The 27,054-nt window shown below is 42.4% G+C and overlaps 1 protein-coding gene across 3 annotated transcripts in view; it reads left to right on the forward strand.

Annotated features, from left to right (window-relative positions):
- SESN3 (sestrin 3) overlaps positions 1-20,962 on the forward strand; it is a 45,465-nt gene extending 24,503 nt beyond the window's left edge. The window contains exons 2-11 of one of the 3 annotated variants that reach the window (XM_040544206.1): positions 11-76; positions 3,066-3,263; positions 4,009-4,191; positions 4,581-4,817; positions 6,349-6,517; positions 8,754-8,869; positions 11,460-11,650; positions 12,064-12,208; positions 13,007-13,129; positions 13,391-20,962. In XM_040544206.1, the coding sequence (XP_040400140.1) occupies positions 11-76; positions 3,066-3,263; positions 4,009-4,191; positions 4,581-4,817; positions 6,349-6,517; positions 8,754-8,869; positions 11,460-11,650; positions 12,064-12,208; positions 13,007-13,093 (1,392 nt within the window). In that variant the 3' untranslated portion in view covers positions 13,094-13,129; positions 13,391-20,962. Of the gene's footprint in view, positions 1-10; positions 77-3,065; positions 3,264-4,008; positions 4,192-4,580; positions 4,818-6,348; positions 6,518-8,753; positions 8,870-11,459; positions 11,651-12,063; positions 12,209-13,006 lie in introns of all 3 variants that reach the window. The other 2 variants (XM_040544207.1, XM_040544208.1) reach the window with 2 other exon arrangements.
- Positions 20,963-27,054: the final 6,092 nt, after the last annotated feature.

Here is a 27,054-nt window from a genome sequence, read left to right on the forward strand (position 1 = left end):
TGTTTTGCAGGAAAAAAGAGTCCAAGTTTCTCCACCGTTAACAAGAGGACCAAGTGCCTTTATACCAGAGAACGAAGTAAGTTTTAGCTGAGCTGGTTGTGTGGAAGCTTTTTTTTTTTTTAAACGGAAACACTGGAGGGCAGTTTTACATCTTGCTTGCCCAGTGGTAAATACCTGGATGAGTCCCGTTGTCAGCACAAGCAATGGTTTATCCAGAGCAAGCTCCAGTGGATAAGAACCGTGCTGTCCTTTCATATGAGTGCTGCCAGTGGTCTTGCTCTCAGTTGTCCACGCTCCCTGAGACAGTTGTGAGTGCTGGCTCTGCTCTTTTTGTGGGGGATGATCAGTTCTTACTCCTGATGTCAGGCCTGAGGGGAGACCTACTTGGTACTGCAGCAGTACGGTTATATAGCTCTCAGGGCAGTCTCTGACCTTCAGTCTGAGTGAACCTAAAAATATTACTAACTTCTTAGACTATAACTGCGGCTCTTTAAGAGAATTTATGGTCGAAAGGAACAGTTTGACTTCAGACTCGAGATTTCTGTGCATGATTTAATGTTCAACTTAAGCCTTGGTTTGCACCTTGCTACAGTAAATAGAAACTTCCCTTTGCTGTAGTTCTTTTACCCTGATGTTAATCTTCCCAGAGTATTATTTATTGATTGATGAATTGTTTAGGATGGCAGACTATAAAACCAGGGCCTTTTTTGTTTTGCTTTTGAGTAGCTACTAAAGGCAGATAAGTCACATGCTAGAAGGACCAAAAAGAAATTTCTGAAAGATAAGATATCTGTCCTTTGAGTCTCTGTTTATACACTGTGAAGACTTGAAACTAAAACCAAACAGAGTCAGTTTAAAGCCTGGCATCAAGAAACAAAAAGCAAAAAAAAGATATCAAAATGAACCTTGTAGACTTGAGAAAGGGGGAGCAGAATGAGTTGCAGCCAGCCAGACTTGTGAGAAGGACTTCACTTGTGTATAAAACATGAACTTGAGATGCTGAACCTCATAATGACTTGATTTTTCTCATTAAGATAGTGATAACACAAAAATGAGAAAAATGAATGTAATTAAAATGTTAAAATATAACGTTTTGAGAGGATTCTTAATGAATTTATTTCACAACCAATGCACTTGGAAAAAAGTGCTAGCTAACGGTGCACAAGGAAAGCACTGAGCCTTCAGAAGGAGTAACCTCAGCAGCTACCAGGGGTGGAACCTCCACCTGTAGGAATGAAACAGTTAGGCAGTGTCACAAACCAATGTTAAATATTGTTCGTTTAGCAGACAACTACTTTTTTCCCCCTATACCTTGGCATTAAGTAATGTAGTGGATAGGAAGGATGTAGCTAGAGATAGATCACACATTCAGTGTCTCACAAATCTTGCTAGGAACATTGCTGTTATCAAAGCCTGCTTTATTTTCATAATGAAAAGAATATGGACAGAGTCACAACAAATTAATTGTAAAGCTTCCTGTTAAAAGTGCCATAAGGCTTTACAAGCAGAATAAAAAAGTGTTTTTGTAAATCCATGGATGGTAATAAATCAGGAGGAAGTACATACACAGTATGAAGAGGATAGTAGTATAGGTGGAGATAAATCTCAGAAGCAATAATGCTGCATATTGCTGTGCCTCACATAGCAACAGCGCAGTCCTACAGGATTATATTTCAATTCTGCCAGCAGAATTTCTTCTCAGTGGGACTGAAATGTGGAATTTTCCCAAGAAACTACTAAATGAGACAGACATATCTTGAATACCTGGAAAATAAACTTGCTTAAAAATACAGGGGACGCCTTAGAGTGGAATGATGGATATGTAATAGTGAGTGAGATAGAATGATTTCTAATGTATGAATAAAGTTCTGTTGGTAAAATCGTTCCTAAAGAAAACTGAAGAGGCATCATTTTTGGTACAAAACAAAGAAAAGCTGTAAATAGTGAAGAGCAACACATGTAAAATTTATGAGGCTGCCTGACTGTGTCTTCTCTTTCTGTCTGGGCCCACAAATTAAAACAGGGAACTGCAGTGGTGAAAAATGAAAAGGGAGTTCATGTTGTTCATGTTTCTTTGCATATAAACGAGATTTGATGGAAAAAGATTTAAAACACAGTATATTCATCAACCTATCATAAAGAAGGAAAACATACTTTAAATAAAATAGCTCAGCAAGGGTTGTCTTCTTGGTTTTAGGCACTTCCTATCTTCATGTGCAGTGAACTAGCTGAAATGCTTTCCCATTTCACAGCGTTTGCTGGTCCGATACTGTGCAGTTTCAGAATAGCTATTTTAGCCTTTTGCTTGTAGCTTCAATGGTGAACATGTTTAGAATGGCTGTTCTTGCTGATAAACACTGAGTAATAGCACTAATTCTGTGTCAGGGCTTGCAATTCAAGAGCTACTTACTCGTACTGCTTCATTTCATCTTGTGCCCAAGATTTGGATCGGCTGGAATAATTAATGAACAGCTTTTGTTTAAAGAAAACGTTAAATTCCTATTCTAAATAATACTTGAATGTTATGGATAAATTAGCATTTGATCTCCTCTTCAATTATATGAACACAGAAGTAGTAGATTGCCAAACTGTTTCTATAATTTGGTTACATAACTCCGTTCCTCTCCATTAATTTTGAAATTGTTTTTAGGGCTGAATGCTTGGGTGGTGTGTGTCTATACAGGCTGACATCCATAATGACTTTACCTTCAGTTTAGCTTTTGCTTCCTTACAGATCTCCATACAAATTTGACTTTTAAGCATCTGAGAGTTTAGCCTTTTTGGAAAGCTCTACAGAAAAATGTTTTTGTTTTTTTGTAGAAACATATTAAAATAACAGAGATACAGTGTAAAGTGTTCTTCAGTTCCCAGTATACAAATAGCATCTGTATGTGCATATTCACATGCAAACAGGCCCGTGTATTTACATATATACATCCGGATCTCCAGAATTAGCTGCAAGTTTTTTACACAAGCAAACCTTTCATAATGCAATATGTTTCTCTTCAGGGCTAAAATTGGATAAAATCTCTTTTTCTGTTAAATTTGTCCACCTTATTTTGAAGGTTATGCAAGCAAATGGTTTGGATGAACGTACTAATCTTCTTGTGGAAGAATACTCTACATCTGGTCGCCTGGACAACATCACGCAAGTCATGAGTATCCATACTCAGTACCTGGAGTCTTTCCTCCGCAGCCAGTTCTACATGTTGCGCATGGATGGGCCCCTTCCTTTGCCCTATAGGCACTACATTGCTATAATGGTATGTACCAACAGGCTGTATATTTTCTCCTGTGAACTTGACTTTCTTATGTGGGAAAAAAAAAAAAAAAAGGAAAAAGGAAGACTTTAGAAAGAAGAGACCAGTGTGATATTTTGACAGGGTGTGAATTTTTCGGGTTGATTTTTATCAGAATAAAGCATGCCTTGCTATAAGGTTTTCAGTGAGAAGGGAGATGGGCAAAGTGTACATTCCTTGGAGGGATGCACTTCTCACATGCCCATGAGAATGAGGTTTTACAAAGAGCTGTTAAAACTCTGTCACCTTACTTCTGGGCATTTAACCATCAGCGCACAGCAGCAGGGTGAGATGCAACTGTCTGAAGTCACAACAAATTCCAGGTGGGCGCGTGGAAAACGGTTCTTACCATGAGGATGCTCAGACATCGCAACGAGGACCAAGAGAGGCTGTGTGATCTCCAAGGATGGACATTTTGTCTGGACAAGGCTCTGAGCAACCTGATCCAAGTCAGCCCTACTGTATGATGAGGTTGGACCAGACGTTCTCTAGAGATGCCTTCCAACCTCAATTAGATTCTGCGATTCAGAGTAATCCACTTATTCCTAGTGGAGAACCCTCCCTCCAGTGTAGAGCTTTACAATATAAAACATGGCCTTTTGCAACTAAATTTATTTTTGTTTTGTGTTAATATCCTGCTTCCACCTGCAACAAAACCAGATTACATGCTAATGTGCTGACCTTTTCCCTCTGTGTTTAATTATTTTAGGCAGCTGCCAGACATCAGTGTTCCTACCTAATAAATATGCACGTTGATGAGTTTTTGAAGACTGGCGGGATTGCAGAATGGTTGAACGGTTTAGAATACATTCCCCAAAGACTGAAAAATCTGAACGAAATAAACAAACTCCTTGCACACCGACCCTGGCTGATCACAAAAGAGCACATTCAGGTACCTGTTAAATCGTGCCTTGTAATAGCAGTAAATGTCCGATAGTGAGAACTGCTAAGAACTACTCTACTGTCCGGTTAGGCTTCATTACCTTGAGTTAAAAAATTCAGGGAAGTACTAGAGCATTGAATAAGCCAATAAATTCTTCTTTGTGACAAAGGCATCAAGATTTATTTTTTAGGAATGGCATTGACTATGATAACCCCAATAGAAAAAAGATAATATATTAGGTTTCTCTTTTTTTATCTAGTGAGAGTTTGTGTGCAAGAGGAATACGGTGTTATTGGAGGAAAGGAATTGATCCCTTTTAAAAATACATATAGCATTCTTATACAAAAGCTGGGGCCAAAATAAATTTTATATTTACACTTTTTTTATTCTCATTTCAGAAACTTGTCAAGACTGGGGAAAATAATTGGTCTCTTCCTGAACTGGTGCATGCTGTTGTCCTGTTGGCACATTATCATGCCTTGGCAAGTTTTGTATTTGGTAGTGGCATTAATCCAGAGAGAGATCCGGATACATCTAATGGAGTCAGACTTATAGCAGTCAACAACTTCTGTGTCTGTGATCTTGCCAATGACAACAACATAGAAAATGCATCCCTCACAAGTAGCAACTTTGGGGTTAGTGTTGCAAGAAGGTTCTTTTGCTTGCCTCTGTTTTGCATTAGAAAGCTTTCTTCCATTCTTTCCTGTTTAAATTTCAGGGTAGCTTGAAAGTTTTTGTCTACTTTACTGGAATGCTTGGGTCTGGTAACTCTTACATTAGCTACAACAGCTTGCCGTGTAATCCATTTCAAAACCACAGTGAAATGGAGGATGATAGTCAGAGTAATGTGATTTTAATAGCTAATCTCACAACTCATTGAGCAAGACTAAAACTTTGCTTCCAGTTGAAAGCTTAAAGTCCCAGTGTCTGCAGATAGTGTATCACTGACTGGAGCATTGTGTCATCCGTGTTCTTATCGTGTGGAATGAAAGAAGAAATGGAAAAAAAAAACAGAGGTCACAATATTCATTTTGACTTCAAGGCCTTCAATCACAAAACAGGTCAATTTTGAGGCGTTTCCATGTAGATGAGAGGAAATGTCTGAAATAAAATGGCTTTGTTTTTCATGCGGGTGTTCTGGTCTTGAATCAGCCAACAGAGGACTTTGATTACTAGCTAATTAACTTAAATGTGGATTTTTTTCTGAAAGCGCCTTTGAAGAAAAGTCCTTGAATTAATACCGATTGCTGAATTAGCCTTATCTCCTTTGATGGAAGATAGGGATTATGAGCAGAGTCACTAGATACATTTGTAAAAATTAGCAGGCAGCTTACAGCGTGAGCATGTGATCCATCAGTTCAATTACTGCATCTGAGGTTTCTGGGTTGCAGGACACGCTAGCTTAAATCACTGGGATGTCTTATTCTGCATTTGTAGCAGGCAAAAGGCTGCTGCAGACTGCGTGCTGCTTGTTAAGCAGTGAATGGTACACAATAAAGCATTTATATCTGTGAGCAGAAGATCAGAATCAAAAGGAGAAGATGGAAAAGGAAGACCTAACAATTTACCTTATGAAAAATGTGAATTGCAAATAGAGATCACAGAGCCCAAACTTTGATGTATTTCTAGTAAAGAGGCCTGTTTTCTGCACAAAAGCAAGAAAAAAAAAGTCTACACGATGGGTGTTTTGAGAACATGTAATGAAAGTAAATGGAAAGAAAAAGAAAATGCTGATTTTCTGTCTCAGGTTGTGTTCCTGTATTACAATGTTATGCTGTATCTCTTCAGTAAGGTACTTAGCATTACCGGTATACTGAATAAAGGTATCTTCAAGTTAAAAGTTGTTTTCTGATACACATGGGGCACGTAAATGGATTTTCCCAAGCAGTCTTTATGGTGGAACATATGTTTTAAGCGGTTTACACATTCAAACACCACCCCTTTTGCTGTTCATCTTGCTGCAGTAGTGTAGCGTGATAGATGAAAGTAACACCACCTCCCTTCTTCTGACTTTCTTACAGCTGTTTGTCTGTGCTCTCTGTGACAAAATGCATTCTGGCTTGACTTCTTACGTTTGCTGCTATCTTTTTTTTTTTTTTTGAGAACATTCATTGTTGAGCATGATATCTGAAGATGACACATGTTGTCTATCTTCTAATTTTGCAGAATGTCATGGTGTTTTTGCAGATTGCCGATTCTTTAAGTGAGCTGGAGGCCTTAATGGAGAGGATGAAGAGGCTACAAGAAGATAAAGAGGATGAAGAAGCCTCTCAGGAAGAAATGGACACTCGCTTTGAGAAGGAAAAGAAGGAGAGCCTGCTAGTAATTAGTGGAGGTATTTGTGCTTTTCCAGTTGTGTTTTGTTTGTGCTTTGCAAGAACTAAACACTGACTCCAGTTCAATGACTACAACTCCTTCTGTCCATTTTTTTATTCTGTCTCTCGGCTTAGTAAGGATATAGTAAGAGTGACCTGCTTCATCTCCTTTACATTTCTGGATGGGCAAATACCAACATCCATTTTGTTTCTTGAAATTTAGCTTTTCTGTGTTATAAAAGAAAAAAGAAAAAAAAAAAAGCCTGAGATGCCTGTAGACTTCTTTAAGAAGGTGTGTGTAAATTCCTCTTTCTTTGCGTGCTCTGTATATTCAAATTAATTCATTCATGCCTGGAAGGGACATCAACGAATCGACGACTTGCTGTTTTGAGCGATCATACTGCTGTGCTTTTCCATTACCTGTACTATGTCAGAGATTTCTTAGCATTCAATTTATTCTTAAGTATTGTTCAAAATTCTGAGCCAAAAGATTCTTTTCCAGTGTTTTTCATACACTCTGAAGGCCTTCATCTCTAACAAACCATGCAATGAAATGTTTCATACAGCCAGCAAGTTGTTTTTTCCAAAGAAATTGTTTCAACCAATATTGTTAATCCAATCAGAATCTCAGATCATCTCCTCATATTAGAGGTTACCTGAAGCTCGTAGTTTTTATCTTCTTAAGGAATGACCCATAAAATGCCACACATCACATGAACACTGTTCTTTGTGAATTTAGGGCATCAATATGTGTTATTAGTAGCTTCAGAGAAAATCTAATAAGAAAGTTGAAGCTACACACTACAGGTTAATCAATTCTTGTTATTCAGACTATAAGCCAAACCAAACACGTTTGAAGGTATTAAAATTTTTGTGCACCAACCCCAAAAGGGAGGAGGAACGTGCTATGAATCAGCGAAGATTGTTTTGTGGATTACTAAGTATTAGTAAAATCTCTGAAAGAAAACACATCCAGCAACATCATTGTTGGATTTTTTTAAAATTGGCATTGTCCATTTTCAGTCTGTTTTAATTTGGTCAGACAGTCTCAGTGTTGTAGATAAACCAACGCTCATTGCAGTTCCATTATCAAATCAGGACTTCCGTAAGTCTGCAACGTCAAGCTTATAGGCACGAGGTGTTGTTTGGGCCAGGAGGGTTTTGTTGATGTGGTTGCTGATAGCCTTGTTGACTTTCCTCCCTTTTTTTTTTTTCCTTTTGCTGAGTTTGAGCCGAGGAGTCTGTATGCGTTGTGCCTTTACCCTTCCATGAAATCCAGCCATTGCCAGGGGAGAGGAGTGTGTGCGTGCAGGTTTTTCATTCTTCACTGAGGACTCACTGTAGCAGATGCTGTGCAAGCTTCTTCCTACGCAGTTATGTTTTGATTGTTTAATGAGGCAAGGAGGAGATAAAGCACTTCTGCAATTCTTAGATTAACTGACTTTTTAAGGTGCTAACAGTGGACATATGGCAACTGTTCTGTCGATGCATGTGGAAGCAAGCCAGGGTTTTAGCATCAGGGTCAAATGCAGTCAGCTATGCAGTAGTCAACTTCTGCAAAGGTAGTTACACAATCGAGCCACCTGTTTATTCAGGAGGGAAAGATTGATTCCTGATAGAAAACCTGCGCTTGCTTAGAGACACGTTTTGGAGCTCTTTGAAGATGCTTAGTTACTAGAGCTTCTGGCGAAATTTCAGCCTGATGTTCTGTAGACCTCTTTGCTTTCATGTAATTTTTAGTTGATACTTACAAGCGGAGTGTAGCATTGCTTTCTTGTTGCTCATATTCTGGGTTACAGAACAGAGCTGGTGTAATTCTGGACACCATACCTGTTCAGCATAACAATCACGTTGTCAAGGGTACGGTTTTTCTATTTCTTATCCTAGCATAATAACTTTTCTAACAAGACTCATCTTGCCTGATTTAGGATATGACTCTATGATATCTAGCCTTCTTCAGGAGTCAACAGAGAGAGAAGCACACCTCCAGAAATATAGCCTATTTTGCAGAAATATCTTAGATGTCTGGTGTAGGCTGACATTTAGTTGGCTTGATGAAAAGGATGGATCCTATACAAGTAGATTGGGATTGATTTTTTTCCTTCCTTCATACCTTTCTTTTCCTTTGCACAATTTTTTTAGTTGTTCTCTAGTCCAGCAGTAGAATGGTAGTTGGAAGTCAGTACTAACTCCTGTGCTTGCCTAAAGCAAAGCATTTTGCTGTTTTGTTTTTGTTTTTGTTTTTGTTTTCTACAGCATTTGACGATGAAATAGTTTCCACAGATGTCTCCCGCTATATTGAAGATCCTGGGTTTGGGTACAAAGACTTCGCAAGGCGAGGAGAAGACCATCTGCCAACATTCAGAGCTCAGGTAGCATCTCTTTAAAGTGCATCACTCAAAGAGTGTATGTATATGTCATTACAGGACAGAGTGTAAAGTAGTTGTAGTGGGACGTGTTTGTTGCATGTGCGTTTCCTTGCTGTGGTACATTAAATAACTTGCAAGCTTCTATAAATTTACCAGAGAAGATTCTTTTACTATTCATAAATCTCAAACAAGGGGATATTTAGCTTTCAGTCTCGTTCTAGGAGACTCGTTACCAGGATTAATATTTGAAAACTGTAAAGCGCATCAATCAATATGGAATGAAAGTGAAAGAAAAGAGAGAATTTTTTTCTGTCCTTCCAAATGTGAAAAAAAAACCTATTGAAAGAACACCTTATTCCTGCCATTTTTATCAAGTGTTCTCTGTCCCGTGGTTATCAATAAATAGTTGCATATATGTCTGTGAGAGCAGTTCAGTGAGTCATTCCTATGTACACACTGTATCACTGGACTTTGAATGTCTGGAAAGAAAAGGAATTCTTAAATATGATTACTGCAACACTGAAGTTTTTGGTTCTTCATGTATACATATATATTTTAATGCTGTTGAAAGAATTGTCCTTTTGTTTATACATTGTCTCACATGTTGGCATCTTCATCCATGACCAGAGTCACAAACCTCTTCATAATATGTAACATCAGGGACACTCTAGGTAATTCTGTTCCAGGTTATAGAGTAGATTAGTTAGCAGTTACAGATAAATTGTAAATAATGGAGTAAATCTTAAACCAAAACTGGGAACTTCAAGTAAAACACATTAGGTTCTGGAAAACTCGATGGTCAGAGGACGTACCTAAGGCTGAAAAATAAAGAATCTGTGATCACTTTCAGGAAATGTATTTATCTATATAGCAGCCGTTGCTGATCTGGATAATTTACTCTGTGGTCTTTATATGAGCCTGAGGTAGGTAGATATTGCCAAAAAGAGAAAGGCAGAGTCAGAGCCTGTAAATCAATGCTGCTTAACTACTTTAGGAGCAGCAGGCTCCCATGGAAAAAAGCTCAACAGAAGTTGAAATTGGAACTAAAATGTCTCTGCTCTTAAATAAACAGAACAGCTTCTGGCCTCCATTCAAAGGAGTCACCTTAGTAATTTAACTTTATTAGTGTGTCCTACTCTCGAGCAGTGAGATGTATATACCCCCAGCCTCCCAGATACTCTGCTATTAATGCTGCTTAAATTGAAGTATCATCCCAAAACTCTGCAATAAATTCAATCCTTAGTCTGTTGAAGCAAGACTATCGTTTGTCTCTGCGGGTTTAAATTCAGCAATAGGAAGAGGTATTTCACGCACAACAGAATGTCTTTCAACTTTTTGGTTTTCCTTTTCCGTGGTTGGTATGAATCAACTATGTTGTTCGTAAACACTGCTTTCCCCATCCTGGGGCTTCTGTTTTCAGGGGCTTTTATGATGCCCCCTGGGTGTCCTGCACACCTTTGCAAGGCTGGTAGATCCGGCATAGCTCACAAGCTTTTTATGGTAGTTTGGACCAGCAGCTAAGAGCCAAATGTGATGTTGTGGGGCATTTCAGATGTCACTTAATTCCTCTTTTAAGCAGCTGAATGTTGTCCTTGATAATATTCCCCAAATCCTAAGCAATTGGGTTCAGTCCAATGGATGAGCTCTATAACACGTGGGTAAGAGCCTTTGCCCACGGGTACTTCTTGAAAACAGTCTTACGCAGAAAAAGACATGGAGATCATAGAATCATAGAATGGTTTGCGTTGGAAGAGACCATAAAGCCCACCCAGCTCCACCCCCCTGCCATGGGCAGGGACACCTCCCACCAGACCAGGTTGCCCAAAGCCCCATCCAGCCTGGCCTGGAACATCTCCAGGGATGGGGCATCCACAAAAAAAAAAAAACAGACAAACATGAGATGATGCCCTTGGTTGTAACGAGGGTATGTGGCTGAGGGATTGAACACTTGCCAAGGATGTGGGCAAACTAACACGTTTTGTGTAACTGCAGCATGGAGGGTGCTTGTGTGCTGCTCTGAAGCAGGGTCATTCTCCTCTGCTGTTGATGCCATGCCACCACTTTGCAAAGATTTCCCATTCCTGACGTGAGCAGGCGTGCTTTTTCCTTTGCAGTCCGGGTGCTTGTTTAAGACCAAAGCATCCTGGATTTTATTACTTTGTTCAAGGACTTTTCAGCACTTTACCGAATGTCCGTCCTGGGTGAAAGCACATATTCCACCTCTTCTTAAAGTGAAGCATCAAAGCCTCCAAGAGGAATACATCTGGAAACTTAAAAGCCCATCCCACTCAGAATGACACCGGTCAAATCAGCAGAGCAAAAAGTGGAAAATTGCCTCAACACTTCAGAATAAGCTTGTTTTTTTTTTTTTTTTCCTCATGTAGGCTAATGATGTAATGTTGCGATGTGACATTCACTGCCAGGAAACCTGGGGGAATGGAGAAGGTGATATAAATGAAGGATTCAAAATACAAATTCCTTGAGGAGAGAAAAGTTATAACTAGTATACAACAAAAACTATTGAGCTATAGAGAGGATGGAGTAGGAACTTCACTTCACTTGTGTATTTGTATGTTTCTTTCCTCTCCTGCAGGACTATACTTGGGAAAATCATGGCTTTTCCCTTGTAAACAGGCTTTATTCTGATATTGGGCATCTCCTCGATGAGAAGTTTCGGATGGTGTATAACCTCACGTATAACACTATGGCAACACATGAAGATGTTGATACAACTACTCTTAGAAGAGCTTTATTTAACTATGTCCACTGTATGTACGGAATCAGGTATGGGAGAAAACCCCCTGGCTAAGGAGTGCATTTAAGACTGTGGAAATACCAGATGAAAAATTAACTAATTAACTGTGTGAGAAGTTAGACTTAGACTCCGGTTTAAACATGGAGGTAGTAGCTCAGTTCAAAAGTTAGAGCGGTGGGTTTTTTTGCTGTTACATCAGTACAGCTTTCACTTCCAGTGAAGAAAATGAGTATGAATCAGAATGGAAGTTGTTACAGAAATGTCTTCCCTGAAGCAAGTCTGTATTCTCTGTTCAGAAAAAAATAGCATCCCAGTACTAAGCCTTTCCTCTGTTAGCAGGTTTTATTCCAGCTTATATAACAAATGCTTAAGAAATTAATGCTACAAAAGACCGTGCTTTTAAAAACTTATATCCAACAGAGTGATTGCCTGTGTTCTTTAGGTATGATGACTATGATTATGGAGAAGTTAATCAGCTACTTGAACGCAGCCTGAAGGTTTACATAAAGACAGTGACCTGCTACCCGGAGAGAACTACCAAGCGCATGTACGATAGTTACTGGCGTCAGTTCAAGCACTCGGAGAAGGTACGTGTTTCATAGCCAGACTGGCTTCACAGAGACCCACGTGTGGTTTAAAAATGAAAATATTTTGACTCCTAAAAATGGCTGTATCTGTCACATTGTTTTTAACAAGAGAAGAACAAGCGAGGTTAATTTAATTCATTAAATATCAATCTTACAAAAGTACTTCTTAGTGTACTGGAAATACTGATTCTTCTCTTTTTTATTTTGAGTGACTTCTCTGTAAAATTGAACTGACAGCTGTAATAGAAAAGTGGATAAACTTGGGAATACAGAAGCAGTTAACCATGCTGATACTTTGGATCTGTGGATCAAAAAAGTGCTTATTCCATACAAATACAATCTTCATGGTGTTTTTCATCAATAAAAATGTCAGCGTGTCTTCAGATATCTAAGTTAAATGCTTCCTGACAAGGGTTCAGTGTTCATGTGCCTGCTAGCCTGTCTGGCATATGAACTGTTCCTTGTTCTGTGCTCCTGTGTGGTGATCACAGGTGGTAGTAAACAAAACAAAATATAATTCATGAAGAATTAGTACCATTAGGATACAGAAGTGGTTTTGTTGGGACTTCTGGGATGGAAGATTTCTTAAAGCAGGTGAGGGTAGTTCCTTGCAGTCCTACAACATTGTCTGGTGTTGGACAGGTTTCCCAAAAGGAACAGGAGCCTTGCAGCAGGGTACAGGGAGAAATTACATGATTTCATGCCACGTTACTTTACTAAAGGTTATGAATGTTAGCATAAATGAATAAATGATGTTGCATTCCAAGGTAAATTGAATGTCTGATTTAATTTTAACAGGTTCACGTAAATCTACTTCTAATGGAAGCTCGTATGCAAGCAGAACTTCTGTATGCCCTTCGTGCCATAACTCGTCACTTAACCTGAAGCAGTCACTGGGAGGGAGTAAAGGAATTTTACCGAGTATGTAAAGACCTTTTGAAATAGATACACGCCAGAAGCTGTTTGTGATGTAGCATCAGGTTATTCAAATTCTCTAGTGTCAAAGTTTAGCCGTGTTTCTCGACGGCTGTAATGTGCAATGACGTGTTTTATTTTCTTGATGCTTAACATTACTAATGATAACAAAAGTAACACTGAGGAGCACTACTCTGCATTGTTTCCGGTTGGATTTCTGCACAGTGGTCAGAATCCTAAAACTCTTTTTATTATATTCGATTCTAGCGCTTTGTTCTTTAAGCACCGGAGTGAAGTGCTTAGAGACTTCTTTTCCAAGCAATCATTTTTCAGATTAGTGGAGTCCACCAGAAGATCGGTTCTGCCTGTTCCGAGAACGTACCACCATGTCATAACTCTGACAGAGACGCACACGCTGTGTTGCATTGAATTGCCCACTGGATTCTTCTGTGTCTCCTGGAGACTGCTTGCCAGTCACTGTCTTACTACAGCAATTGAAGGTGATGTGAAATGTGGATGCAAACATTGACCACACTTTAATGTGAAATTAATCGTGACAAATTCTACAGCATGCTACTGAAGTGCAAAATTCATCTGCTTTATGATGCCTCTTCCCAAGAGAAGAGCCCTCACAATTTGCCATTTCAGCTACACTTACCGTGTCTCAATCATGCATAATCTTGTTTTACCGACAGTCACCCTCAGTTGTCTTTACAATATCCATGCTCATCCCATGTTGCAGTTTGTTTAGTTGGCACCTATAAAGTTGATACACAGGCTGACCAAAAATAGGGTTGTGGGTTTTTTGCACTCTCTTCTTTCTCGATGTTCTAAGTAAGGAAAGTAAAGGAAGGCTAGCATATCTGTTCTTTCATATTGGATGTGCAGAAATTTATTTCCCATAACTTCTTCATAGCATGAAGTCTTAATATTCAAAGTTTAAAAGTTTCTATGCATTAGTGTGGGTGAACAAAAGAAAAGTGCAATATTTAAAAAGAAAGCAAGCTTTTTTCCCTATTGTGTCACTGCTAAAGTGTCCTTTTTATATAGCCATAAAGAAATTTTGAAACCAAATTTCTTTATTGTCTAAGGCCTAGCAGTTTTGTTTTAGTTTTTATGGCTTAAGACAACCTGATACTGAGATGCCAAAGCATCCCCAAAACAAAGCATTCTTGGACAACTGGTAATATTGGGGAAGGGAAGAAATAAGCTGCCAAAAATGTCACACTTTTGTGCTGTTTTCTGTTGCTTTTGACTAATTTTAAGAGCACAAAATGTTGATATTTATAGCTTTATTTTGTATTGCATTTAATGAACCAGTGAAGTGCCTAAAGAGATGCTTAAGCTTACCCAGAAGGATGCAAGTTGTCACTGCTTAAACTTTTGTCTGTTGGTTTGGACCTTTCGTAGTGCTTTGAGGAGGGTGGCCTTTGTTTCTGTTGCATACGTGCAAAACTAACTGGATAGGTTTATTTTTAATATTCCATTGGATTGTAGAAGATAATACAAGATTTTTTTCCATTGATGATTTCAGAATAGTTTTTGGAAAATGGTAATATTACCAGTCATACTTTAACACTTTCCATTGGCAAAATCATGGACCACTATGCTTTAAGTTAGTTTTCTTGCCTTTTCCTGATACTTTGCTGTGACTTCGCATGTTGGATTTTTCGCTTAATCTGTCTGTTCCAGATTGGAAAGCTAAATGATTGTACACTTCTCTGCACTTTCAGACTGCAGATTCTGCATGTGAAAAACCTTTGAGGAAAAATCATTAATTTTTCTTTAATTTAATGTAATGTTGGCTACTTGGAAAAGTACCCTCTAGACAGCATCAGACTGTCTTCTAGAGAGAGCACGGGGTAAAACATCAGATTTATTTATCTTCAATAGCTAACTGCAAAGATTTCTCAGAAGTGTTGAGACACTGATACGTGTGAACTTAGATTAACTTTCTAAGTTGTTATAGTTCTTTTTCCTCCCTGTTGTAAATGTAGTGGCCATACCGATTGGTTTTTGTGCATAAAACAGTTCTGCTGAGAGGACTTTTCATGCAATACTTTTGCTTTTTTTTCAAGTGGTGGGAACCGTACAGTACTACTTTAAATTCCTTTGCTTTGAGAAGTCAAGTAGTTCTCAAGAAGCACAGCTGAGCTCTGGAAAGGAGGTGAAACTAGATTTGGGTAACTAATAGGACCACTTAGTTTCCCTTCAGAAATGCAAAGACTCTTAGAATAGGTTGAGTTTTATGTTTGGAAACATGAGTGCCTTTACTTCTTTCCTTATGAAATATACTTGCCAGCTCAAATGCCTTCAGAGCAAAGTACACGAGCAGATTTGAAATACAGAAACCATAAATGGATTGCTTCATAAAATTTGTAGTAAATCAGTAATTTTTTTTTTAAAGGTGCCATATCAAGTCACATATGGCCTGCAAGACATTCCACCATAGGAAATGTCATTGTGCAAGTAGTTTGCTATTACTTTTTTTTTCCTTTAATATTAAATGCAAACTTGAAACTTTTGGAGATATTTTCCATGTGGCATTTTTTTTTCAAAGTATTGCATTTACAGTGTAACAATTTATAGCCTAGTTTTTATACTCAAATTTATGATTTTTACTAGATGTTTGTTCAGAATAGGTCTTTAAAGTCATACAGCTATACCATATGCTTTATGCACGCTTTAGGCTCACGCTGTGCCAAATGGTAATGTGCAAGTGTTCTTGGAATTTTTACATTTTTAAAGCACTCATGAATGTGAATCTTCACACTTTGATCATTAATTTTATCCTGAAGAGTACCGTAGTCATTGGAAGCGTAGATACTCTCCCTCTGTTTTCCTTTATTGGAATTGATATTTACCAGCATCAATGTTAGTCCACAAAATCCCAGCTGTGACCAACACACAAACAAAGTGTGCAGTCTCCTGTCTACTGACGAGAAAGCTTGTTAGGTACAAATTAATTAGCTAGCACAGGAAATGCTGTAAGTAGGGAACAGAGCTTTGAGCAGGGACAGCTTCTTATCACTGCAGAATCACTGTAAAATGTGTGTTCTGATAGTGTGTATTCTCGCTGTATGGAAATCGCTCCATTTTTTTAGTAATGAAGAGAAGTGAAAAAGATACCAGTTGGAGAAAGCATTTGCATTTCCCAGAATACTCCGCCTGCAGCTGATAATCACAGGAGTGTCATCACGTTGGAACAGAAACCATTTTGAACTAAGGTAGAATTTGTACGCTTAGCTACTAAAACTAGCGTTGAGGTACCCTATGAGAATTTGGGTAAGCTGTAGATGGGTTTGTATTTAACTGTTCATAAGACTGAACTGAAACATGCATACTTTGTCCCAAAAACTTCATTAAAATGAAAAGGGTGTACTTTCAGCTTTAAGAACTAGCAAATTGCCACATCAGCTCTTCCTATGCATTAAAGAAATCTTAAAGCACAGGAAAATCCATGATTATAAACAATTAGAAACCTAGTAGGCCTCTGTATAAATTTAGAACAGATTAGAACAGAACAAAAAGGAAAACATTTTGCTTCTCTCTTACTTGAGTGCAGAAGGTCAAAGCACCAGATTCTTCAATAGTATTTTTGTTCGTAGCAATGCTGATAGATGCTTTCATGGGATTTGGGAAAAGCAGTTAGTTGCCTGAATTTCAATGGGAATTTAATCAGCTAGGCATTCAGCAAAACCCTACAAGGTGCCCACTTGCATTTTTGAGTCAGATTTTTAAAGATACTTAATCACCTAAATTCAATAGAATAAAAGCAGTTTCCATAGAGATTAAAGGAATAATATGTAGCAGATCCATGTGATTTGCAGCGATTGTTAATGAAATGGGTTGTTTGGGGGACTTAATATAGACTCGGAGAAATCTTTTGAAAAGAGGTTAAACTGTAAGCTGCTGCTCTTGCAGAACAGGTTCTCGATGTTTCTCATGCATGTGTGTTTTCCATGCACATTGACATGCATTTCAGGCTCCTATTCCAGAGTTCGGGCTCCCTTTTAGAAGAACTGGATTATTTAACCTCTGCTGGCAGAAAAGATTTATTGGGATTAGCAAGTGGATAGCTTGTGCCAGGACGAAAGTTTTGGCCAGACGGATATATTCCAAATCTTCTTGATTAAAACTGATTTTTTTTTCAGATATTTTCCTTAGGCGTTCAGATCCTTGTCCTATAAATAAGAGGTGATGTTGCACAAAAGGGTTTGGGGGGTGGGGGGAATTCATAGTAAATGAACTTTCCCAGAACTGCTCTGAATATAAAGCTGCTAGAATTGGCTTGCCGTTAACTATCATTCCAAGAGCTGGACAAAAATGTCAGTTTTCCCCATCTGAACTTCAGATTTATTCTCCCTAATGTCCCCGGCACGTGTGATTGTCTAAAGAGATGCACCCGCCAGCTTTTTCACATTGGGAAATTATAAGTGAAGCTTTTTATTTCCAATCGAGAACGAATTTGACATTTCATACCTACTGCATAGTTCATGGGTGTGGGACATGAAAGGAGCAAAGCAGCACAAGGAAACTTCAGGGGCATCTTGAACAGTGTTAATTTCTCTCTTAGAGCAAGTTTTCTTGCCACGCAGTCATGCAGCTGCTCTCTAAACACACATCAGGCCTCTCTTGCAGACATTTAACCCTTCTGCTGCTCGCTAGGGGCCAAAACTGTCATTGTCCAGCCTGCCACCCCACATCACGCACTGCCTGTCATCCCAGCTCACAACCCTAGCAGTCTTGCAGAGGCAGCCTCTTCACCATAACCTCCTAAAACAGTGTTAAGTTCCTAGATTACCATTCGTTACTGAGCTCAGAGAATCTTTCTCCTGTTCAGAAACACTTAATTCCAGTATTGGGTTATTTCTGGGCAGGAAAATGCTAAATCTGGTGTAAAGTATGACACTTAGTACTTACTTAAAACATTTAAGTAGCGATTGCTAGTAGCGTGTCATGTTCCATCGCTGGAATTACAGTAATAATCCAGTGGATCCACTAACAAAATGCTTTCTTTGGCAACACTCCCCTTGCTTGAGCCTTTTAGCTGTGCAGGCTTCTTACAGGGAATTGTAGTGGGGAATTTCGAGACCCTCATGTGCAGAGTGGGTGGGAGAAGGGCAGGAGCCCACAGGGTCATTTTTTTGGGGCTGCTCCTCGGGTTCCCTGTAGTCAGACAGCCTTCCGAACAAATGGGTTTGGTTTTTCATGTATTCAGGGGATAACTCCAAAGGCAAACTTCGTGGTTGCTTGAGACGTAGACACATTTGGGTGTTCAGCAGAGCTCGTGGAAAGCAGGGATCTGAATTCTGCCCTTGTTCTCGGCCATAGTTAGAGCCAGTATTTAAGACGCCGATGAATATACTGAAAGTGGGCAGCAACTTGTGCAGTAAGCAGCAGGAGAAGACAACGGGCTTTCTCGGGGGGACGCAACCAGCGTAGGGGGGAGTTGGCATTTTGGCCGGTTGGAGAAGCTGCACTGTTGTGTCCCAAAGGTCCTTGTGCACGTCTGTGTGTAGGGGAGGCGGTAGGGAACACCTGCACCCAAGATTTCCTCAAAGATGAAACCCCAAGCTGCTCTGGAAAGCTTCCCTTTTCTTACTCCGGGGACGGAGGAGGGGAAGGGGGCCTTCCCCTTGCAGCTGCGTAAAGCATGCTGCCGTTGAAGCACGTTGTCTCCTCCACCAGCTCTTTGAAGGGGATTTTCAGGCAGAAGGGGTGAATTCCCAGCTGTCCCAGCCGAGGGGCCGGGGGGACAGTGCCAGCAGACACACGCCACCGAAAGCGTGTTCCTCATTTGCCACTCCATGCTCATGTTGTGCCGCCAGATGCAAACCAGCCTTCCTTTTCGCTTCCCTCCCTGTCCACCTGCGAGGTGAGCGGCGGCCCCGCCAGCACCCGAGGCAAAGAAACGTTCCTGTAGGGAAACAAAAATAATTAGGCTACAGCCCTTGGACTCTGCAGCCACCAATATTTCACGACTATTGGCCGGAACTGGATATAAACGGTAGCTTAAAGAAAAAATAGGAATTTTGTAAACTTGAAATCTCTCAGTTTTACCCTTTTGCTGGAAAGCTACGTAATGAATGTATACGCTTCATCTTTCTGACATAACTGAAAATCAGACTGCCAACTTCTTGTTTTGTATTAGCCTTTTTTCTTAAAAAAAAAAAAAAAAGAAAAAAGTTTGTGAGCAATATATGTAGCATGCTGTGAACGTCTGTTTTGATCTTTATAGTTACTCTTTAATTCATCAGTATTAACACCAGTTCTTTTTTGTGTTTCCCTTGGTACTTTGTATGCAGTGTAATCAGAAGCTGTGATGGGCTTTGCAGTCCCGTGCTTTGTTACTGTAACTCCTTGATTTCTATGAAGCACCTGACTGAGGGCCACCGTGGGCAGGCAGTGCGGCCGTACACGACTGCCACTTTTCAATCTCTTGTACTATGTATAGTTTTAAGTAGAATAAGCTTTTTAACAGAATATTGATGCAGTTTATGATTCACACAGGCTGCAAGCGTCTGGTGAGTGAGAGTCTTTGTATTTATAGTTGTTGGGTTTTCTGTTTTTGGTTTTGTTTTTTTCCGTTTTTTTGGTTTTGTTTTTACTTCATAAAGTAGCAAACTTGATAAACATAGCCACTTTAAACCGCTCTTGCTAAACAGACCCTGCTGTAGATAAAATACCACTGTAGGTACGGGGAGGAGGGCTGGCAGCGCGGGCAGCCCTGACATGTCCGCCGTCCGCCTCCAGCGCTGCCCGGGCCCTGGTGCGAAGCATTGCGACCTCCTCGCCTCTGTGCATGTGTGCTGCCCTCTGACACATACACACACACACACATGGGTGCACACGCAGAAACACCAGCTTCACCTGAGCCTTGCTGGCGAGGAGAGGCAGGCAGACAGGCACCCAGCACTTGGATGGCGGGCACAGTGTGTCTGCGGCCCGTGGCTTCCAGGCCTCCCTCACGTACCCAAATTAGCCTGATTTGACGTCCACAAAACCTGGCTCGTTAGGGGTAGGAGTTCGTGGCTTCTCCAAAGACAGTCGTGGGTCTGAGCCTCCTGTCGGGACGTGCCCACCGCCCCAGGATTGCAGCTCTCGCCCTCTGCAGAGGGAATAAATCGGACCACGGCCCAGTGCGGCCTGGCCACTGCCACCTTTGTCCCCTTTGCTGCAGGGGCATTTCAGGACGGAGGAGGAAAGACAGAGCTCTGATCCTGCTGCTCCCTCCCACGTGTCCCCTGCGGCTCTGCTCGCTGCCAGGCGAGGGTGGCACAGGGACACGTCACCCACGCTGTCCTGTGGGCCACCGCCTGCCCTCAGCCACGGGGACAGCTCGCAGGGTCCGTGCTTTCGTGGGAGGTTTGCCTGCAGCAAGGCAGCTGCTAGGAGTTAACTGTGGGTGTCCACAGCAGCTTTCACCATTTGTTTTTTTTCTGTTGATGGCTGATTGGTATTTTTTTCTTTTTTTTTTCTTTTTTTTTTTTTGCAGAGAACAGACTGACCTAGTGGGATGGATCTCTTTATTTTGTGTGTGACTTTTTTTTTTTTCTAGTTTTTAAGTTACCCGACTTGAATTTATCTGAACAGATGCAGAAGGAACTTTTTTTTTGTGAGTTAAGAGACAAAAACGCATTTTTAAACAAAGGAATCGTGTATTAACATTTTAACAGCAATTCATAAATCTGCACTTTTTATGAGGTTTTGAAAAATCTATTTATAGGTACGGAACAATGGGGTTTGTTTAAAACTGTATCGCATTTATACTTGCTGAAATTACTTTCATTGTTATCAGTAGAAATTTCATTGGTTAAATAAAACTGATAAAACATGGCTCTTGTTCAGTCCGTTATTTACCACGTGCAGCAGAGCACGCTGTGTTTTGGGAAGAGCTCCGGTCCTGAAGTGTCCTTCTCATCCATGCACTTGTGCTGGTCTTTAGTCCAGGTCTGTATTGCAAACACAGGTCCTGAAAAATCTACAACATTTGCTGAAGGTGATGTCTTTTCAATACGTAGTTGTCAGTGATCAGGACTGGGGCGATGGACTTTGTGACCAGATGGACATCACGATCCGATGGATGTCATGGTGTGTCCCAGAAAGGCGCCAACCTGCTCTTCCTGCCGTAAGCCCGGGGATTGTGGTGCAGGGGAGCTTGTTAAATGGGGTAGATTTGGGCCTTTCTGGACGTCTCAATCTTTGTTCTTTAACACTGATCACTGGAGAAAATGTAATTTCAAACACAACACCCTGATTTTGCTTTTTCTGGAAGTAAAAGGTGCAGGGAGTGGGTGCACCAGGAGCTGCCCCCTCCCTTTTCTAGGGAGCCGTGGGCAAGCCCAGAGCAGAAGTCCACAAAACCATGAAGGAAAGGCAAAGGAGGAAAATCATGTGGGTGCTGAGGGTGATAGCAATGCAAAGCTTGCATTGCAGCCAAATTACACCACTATTTCACCCTCCCTTTGTCCTAAAGATAAAACTGGTTAATACAAGCTGTGGAGCATTTTTGGTATCTCTTTTGTGTATCACGGTTGGTGTACGTTCTGTTCCAGCTGTGGGAAACTCAGATGGGCTGTCCTCACCTCACTGTGCCCAGGGATCTTCTTCATTTCCATTACTAACCCCTTCACTGGAACACCCCCTCCCAAATAAATAAATCAATAAATAAATAATATTTCCAGCTCTGTTAGAAGTAGTATGTGACAGTCGGAGGCCCAGTAACAGAACAGGAGGCATTGGGCACAACCAGGCACCCAGGAGGCTCCCTCTGAGCACCAGGCAGCACTTCTGTGCTGGGCGTGTGGCAGAGCCCTGGCACAGGTTGTACAGAGAGTTTCTGGGGTCTCCTTGGAGGTCTTCAAAACCTCCTGGACACGATGCTGGGCGTTGATCCACAGAGTAAAGAAGCATCTCATGGTGTTCAGAGGGAACCTCTGCTCCATTTTGTGCCCATTGCCTGTTGTCCTGGCACTGGGCACCACTGACAAGAGCCTGGCTCCATCCCCTGTGCACCCTCCTTCAGGTATTTACAGACACTGATGAGATTCCCCTGGGCCTCCTCTTCTCCAGGCTGAACAACCCCAGCTCTCTCAATCTCTTCTCACAGGAGAGATGCTCCAGGCCCTTCATCATCTCGGTGGCCCTCTGCTGGACACTCACCAGTATGTCCAGGCCTCTCTTGTACTGGGAAGGCCAGAACCGGACACAGGACTTGAGGTGAGGCCTCACCGATGCTGCGCAGAGGGGAAGGATCACCTCTCCTGCCCTGCTGGCAATTTGCAGTCAGGTCACATCTGTAAGATTGGGTGGGCTCAATCTCATCTTTTACTGGGGTCTCCTAGGTCTCTTCCCAGCACGGCCTTGGGTTCTTCGCTCTGAGGCACTGGGAGGAACTGGTGACCAGCCTCAGACCCTTTGTAGGGCAGCTAATGGACTGAAGTGCAGCCACCAGCCCATGACTTCAATACTGCAACCCAAAGCAGCCCAACCGGTAGGCCAAGTGTGAGCACACACATTTATTTATTCCCCCCGATAACTTTCAGTTTGATCGTGGCTCAGCAACCTGGTGAGATGCTTGGAGAGCAGAGCGGAGGCTCTGCAGATGCAAGACAGGATTGGAGTTGTTATAAATGGCCTCATCCATCACACTAACTAGCTCGTGTAAATACGCCTGTTTTTGTGGGGTTTTGTGCTTTTCAATGTATAAAAGAAGAAAATCACAGGATATATATTTCCTGCATAGCTAAAAGCTACCCATGTGTGCTTTTTGTGCTCTGGCTTTCATCAGGCCTTCTGAGCAAAGCTTGAATATCCCTGACCTGCAGGAAGCTGCTTTTCCAAAGGGGAAAAGCCCTCCTTCCCTTCCTGGCTGGGGCTGGTGAGTAGAAAATAAAATTAAATAATAAAATAAAATAAAATAAAATAAAATAAAATAAAATAAAATAAAATAATAAAATAATAAAATAAAAATAAGTAACAGCTGAAACTGAAGTGTTTTAGTAGTCATGACCCCAGTTTCTGTTGCAGGGAGTGACCCCACAGAAGAGGGCCAGCTTCAGCCCAGGCCTACTCTGCCATGCTGTCCTCAGGGCCTGGTGCCTCTCATGACACACCAAAACCTCCAGCAGAAGAGCTGGGCTGGGGACATTACACCGTCTGAGTATAGACGTGTAATTTGCCTTGCTACATGACCTAACTAATCTCTTATGGCTCCTCTGCTACACGGGAGAGACAGCAGACTCCACCAGAGGGTGAGCTCTGCACTGAATCATCTTCTGGGGGAGCCTGATCCTCCTCCACCCCACGCGTCATGGGAAATACTGTTGGGTTGCAGCATTCACCTTACAGAAGATTAAACTCCTGCTCACACCTGCAATACAGAATCACAGAATTGCAGGGGTTGGGAGGGACCTCCAGAGATCATCGGGTCCAACCCCCCTGCCAAAGCAGGTTTCCTAGAGCAGGTTGCCCAGGTAGGCGTCCAGACGGGCCTTGAATATCTCCAGAGAAGGAGACTCCACAACCTCCCTGGGCAGCCTGTCCCAGTGCTCCGTCACCCTCACCGTGAAGAAGTTCTTCCGCATGTTGGTGTGGAACTTCCTGTGCTCCATCTTGTGGCCACTGCCCCTTGTCCTGTCCCCACAAACCACTGAAAAGAGGTTGGCCAAATCCTTCTGTCTCCCACACTGAAGAAATCTGTAAACACTGATGAGATGCCCTCTCAGTCTTCCCTTCTCGAGGCTGAACAGACCCATGTCTCTCAGCCTTTCCTCATAGGGAAGATGCTCCAGGCCCCGTATCATCTTTGTGACTCTTTCCAGGAGATCCCTGTCTTTTTTGTACTGGGGAGCCCAGAACTGGACACAGTACTCCAGGTGAGGCCTGACCAGGGCAGAGTAGAGTGGGAGGATGGATACAGCACAGTGATGTTGAGAAGATCTATTGAAAACATTTTTATTAGATTTAAATTAACCCCCATTTTTTAATGTATGTATACTGAAAAAGAAAAACAAAGCAAGAAAAGTGTAATATTTGCAGAAAGGGGATTTTCTATAAGAACAGAAGAAGCTGAGATGGAGAAATCCTTACTAGCTCTAATTAGTAGACCTGGGTGCAAATTACCACAGCCATGGAGGTGCAGAACCTCGCTGCTGTGCCCCAGGGTGTCCCAGCAGGTGCCAGGGCATTTTGCTGGCATGTGCTTGGTGCTGAGCATCTGCATCTGCTCACAGCTGAGACCGGCTGATGGAGAAGACTTTGATTACTGAGGGAAATAAAGGACAGTCACCAGGTTCTCAGACACATCCCAACCCACAAAATCTCATTCTGACGGCTTGGGGGGAGGTGATCTGCGGCATTACAGGACGTGGGGATGGATAAAATTACTGGACTCCATTTCTGGCCACGCTCATGCTGAGGTCACATTTCTCCAACTATTTCTTAGCTCCTCACTCCACACAAGCCAGGCCAACTTGCAGGGCTGGAGGTGCACTTGCCCACCCCTCCTGTACCCTGTGGGGTCTGCGGCAAGGGGCACCTCCGAGGTCTCAGTGGTTGGGACGAGTCCCCTCAGCCACCAGCCCCAAACTGGGCTTCACAGGCCGCAGCTTTAGGCTTCTGGCTGAGGTTAAAGCCTAGCGAATGAGGCACTGAATGGAGGCACACAGGTAAGAGATTTTATTGCCCATGCTTGGGCGGGATAAATCCAGGCAGCAATGGCTTCTTGAGCCTGTCACGTCACCCCTCCGTGGCTGCTCCGCTCATTTCAGCAGCTTGTTGGCATCAGCACCGAGCAGAGACCACTTCTCAGTCATTACTGCTCACTTTTTAGCTACTATCCACTGGGTCTGAAACATCCCACCCGTCTGCTGTCCTTCCCCTTGGAGCAAGGAGCTCCTGCTGCTCCCCCAGCCCACCCACTGGCTCTGGTCCCCAACCATTTCTACCAGCAGGCTCCAGGAGGTTCGGAAACACCTACACTATCACAGCAGAAAACACACAGTGACATCTGCCCTAAATACCGTTCTCCACCATGTTAAATCAATTTAAAACATGAATTTATCAATAAGATAAATTATCAACGGCAGAACTTGAAGCTTCAGCTTTGCAGGTGACCTTGCTGCTGGCCCTGGGGATATGCCGGGCTGGGCTCTGTTCACAAGAGCAGGGTGGAAAAGGTTATCTGCCTCTCAGGAAAATGGTCACAATTTCAGCACTTTTGGAAAGGAAACAGGTTTTTTCACACTTAAAAATGGAAGAAAATGAGAGAGAAGGTAAGGTGGGCACCCCTCTGGGCTGGAGACAGCCATGTTCACATGCCAGGCTTGCCTTTAGGCAGGAGAGAGTGCTCAACGTCCACATCTACACTTCAAATCCAGACCGCGCGCTGCTCTCGGATGTTTCTGGTCCTTCTTCCAAGCTGGACCTGAAACGCCTTTTCCACTAGAAAAGACAAATTGCTGTGAAAAAAAAAAAAAAAAATATATATATATATATATATAATATATATCCTGTTTGATAAATCATCCCTTTCTGACAATCTATTTCCCTGGAGATTTTCCAGCCAGCTGCAACACTAACGCCACTGGGAAACCTGCAGGCCTTTCTGCTTGGCTGAAAACACCATTTCTGCTGAAATCAGTGGCAGATGTTACCCAGTGTGAGACACGTTCGCGAATCAAAGCAGGTCCGAGGCTGTGCAGAGGAGAGAAATCACGCCGTGCCAATTGTGGGGTATCGCAATCGCGCACACCGCAGGCACGCCTTGCACTTTATGCTCCCAGGCAATCCTTCCTGGCCAAACAAGTTATGCTTGTAGGTATTTTCCGATACCTTTTTCATTTGCTGGCACTGCCTAAGCTGGAGAGAGAACTTGTGAACAAGCAGGGCTCGGTTCCCGCTCGGTTCCCTTCTGAGCTGCAGCAGCCCCTGTCTGCAGAGGAAGCACTGGAGGTCTGTGCAGAGACGAGCAGCTCCAAAATGTACAATGGCACCAAGGTGGGACTGGGAGGACCTGAGCCCAGTGCTGGGGGCTGTGAGTCGTGCTGCCAGGGCTGCTGTGCTTATAGGGCATGGCTCATTTCTCTGGGCCCAACCCCAGAGCGAAGATAACTGCGGTAAGGGTCACCTTGGGGTGCGCAGAAGCTCCTGTGCTGAAGGGCTGGGTGATCTGGTTGAGGCGAGATCATTTCACATCACCTTCCCTGTCCTGTGAGTGACTCCCAGCCCGTAATCATCCCCGTAAAGATAAGGAGGGTCAGCCCTTTGCCTCCTGGTCCACCTGTGGCTGAGGGCTCCTCTTCTGTGCACTGAAGCATCTGCGCTAAGCAGGTGCCCACACCTCGCTTACTCACCCCCGGCTTTCCGTGGCCGGTGGAGGAGAGCAGCTACTCCTAGGGGGTAACAGGTCTTCTTCTAAAGATCTGCTCATACTGGCCAAGTAAGCAGCATCCCACAAAAGTGAGTTTTTCTCCCTACCAGCTGCAAAACAGCCAAGGTGACCTGCCCAGGTGCAGCCACTGAGGACCAGTCTCCCCCTTTTCTTCTGCTGCCGCAAGCCCCAGCCAACGTGGGCAGAGGGAGCCACTCGCCACGCAGATCCTGCCCCTGTTCCTGCACGTGGAAAGCTCCTTTCCTGCTCCTGTCCTGTCCCACCTCATGCCAACCTGTCTGAGCACACAGCTCCTTTGGCACATACAGAGCTGAATCTGTCGCCTGCAACCCCCAGCTCTTACCTACATACTCCGTAGCCTAACGAATGCGTTTTTGAAAATGCAAAGGTGTTTTAAAAGTAGAAAAGGGCCATTAATATCAGATGTCAGGCCTTAACAAAGAGCAACTATGCTGCTCTTACTTTCCTGATTAGCCAGAGCTCGCTGGGCTGCATTATCTTGTTTGCAACTGGGACAGAAATGTGATACCAGTCC

The sequence above is a fragment of the Cygnus olor genome, chromosome 1 (assembly GCF_009769625.2).
Source record: "Cygnus olor isolate bCygOlo1 chromosome 1, bCygOlo1.pri.v2, whole genome shotgun sequence".
In the NCBI taxonomy this organism is placed as follows: domain Eukaryota; kingdom Metazoa; phylum Chordata; class Aves; order Anseriformes; family Anatidae; genus Cygnus; species Cygnus olor.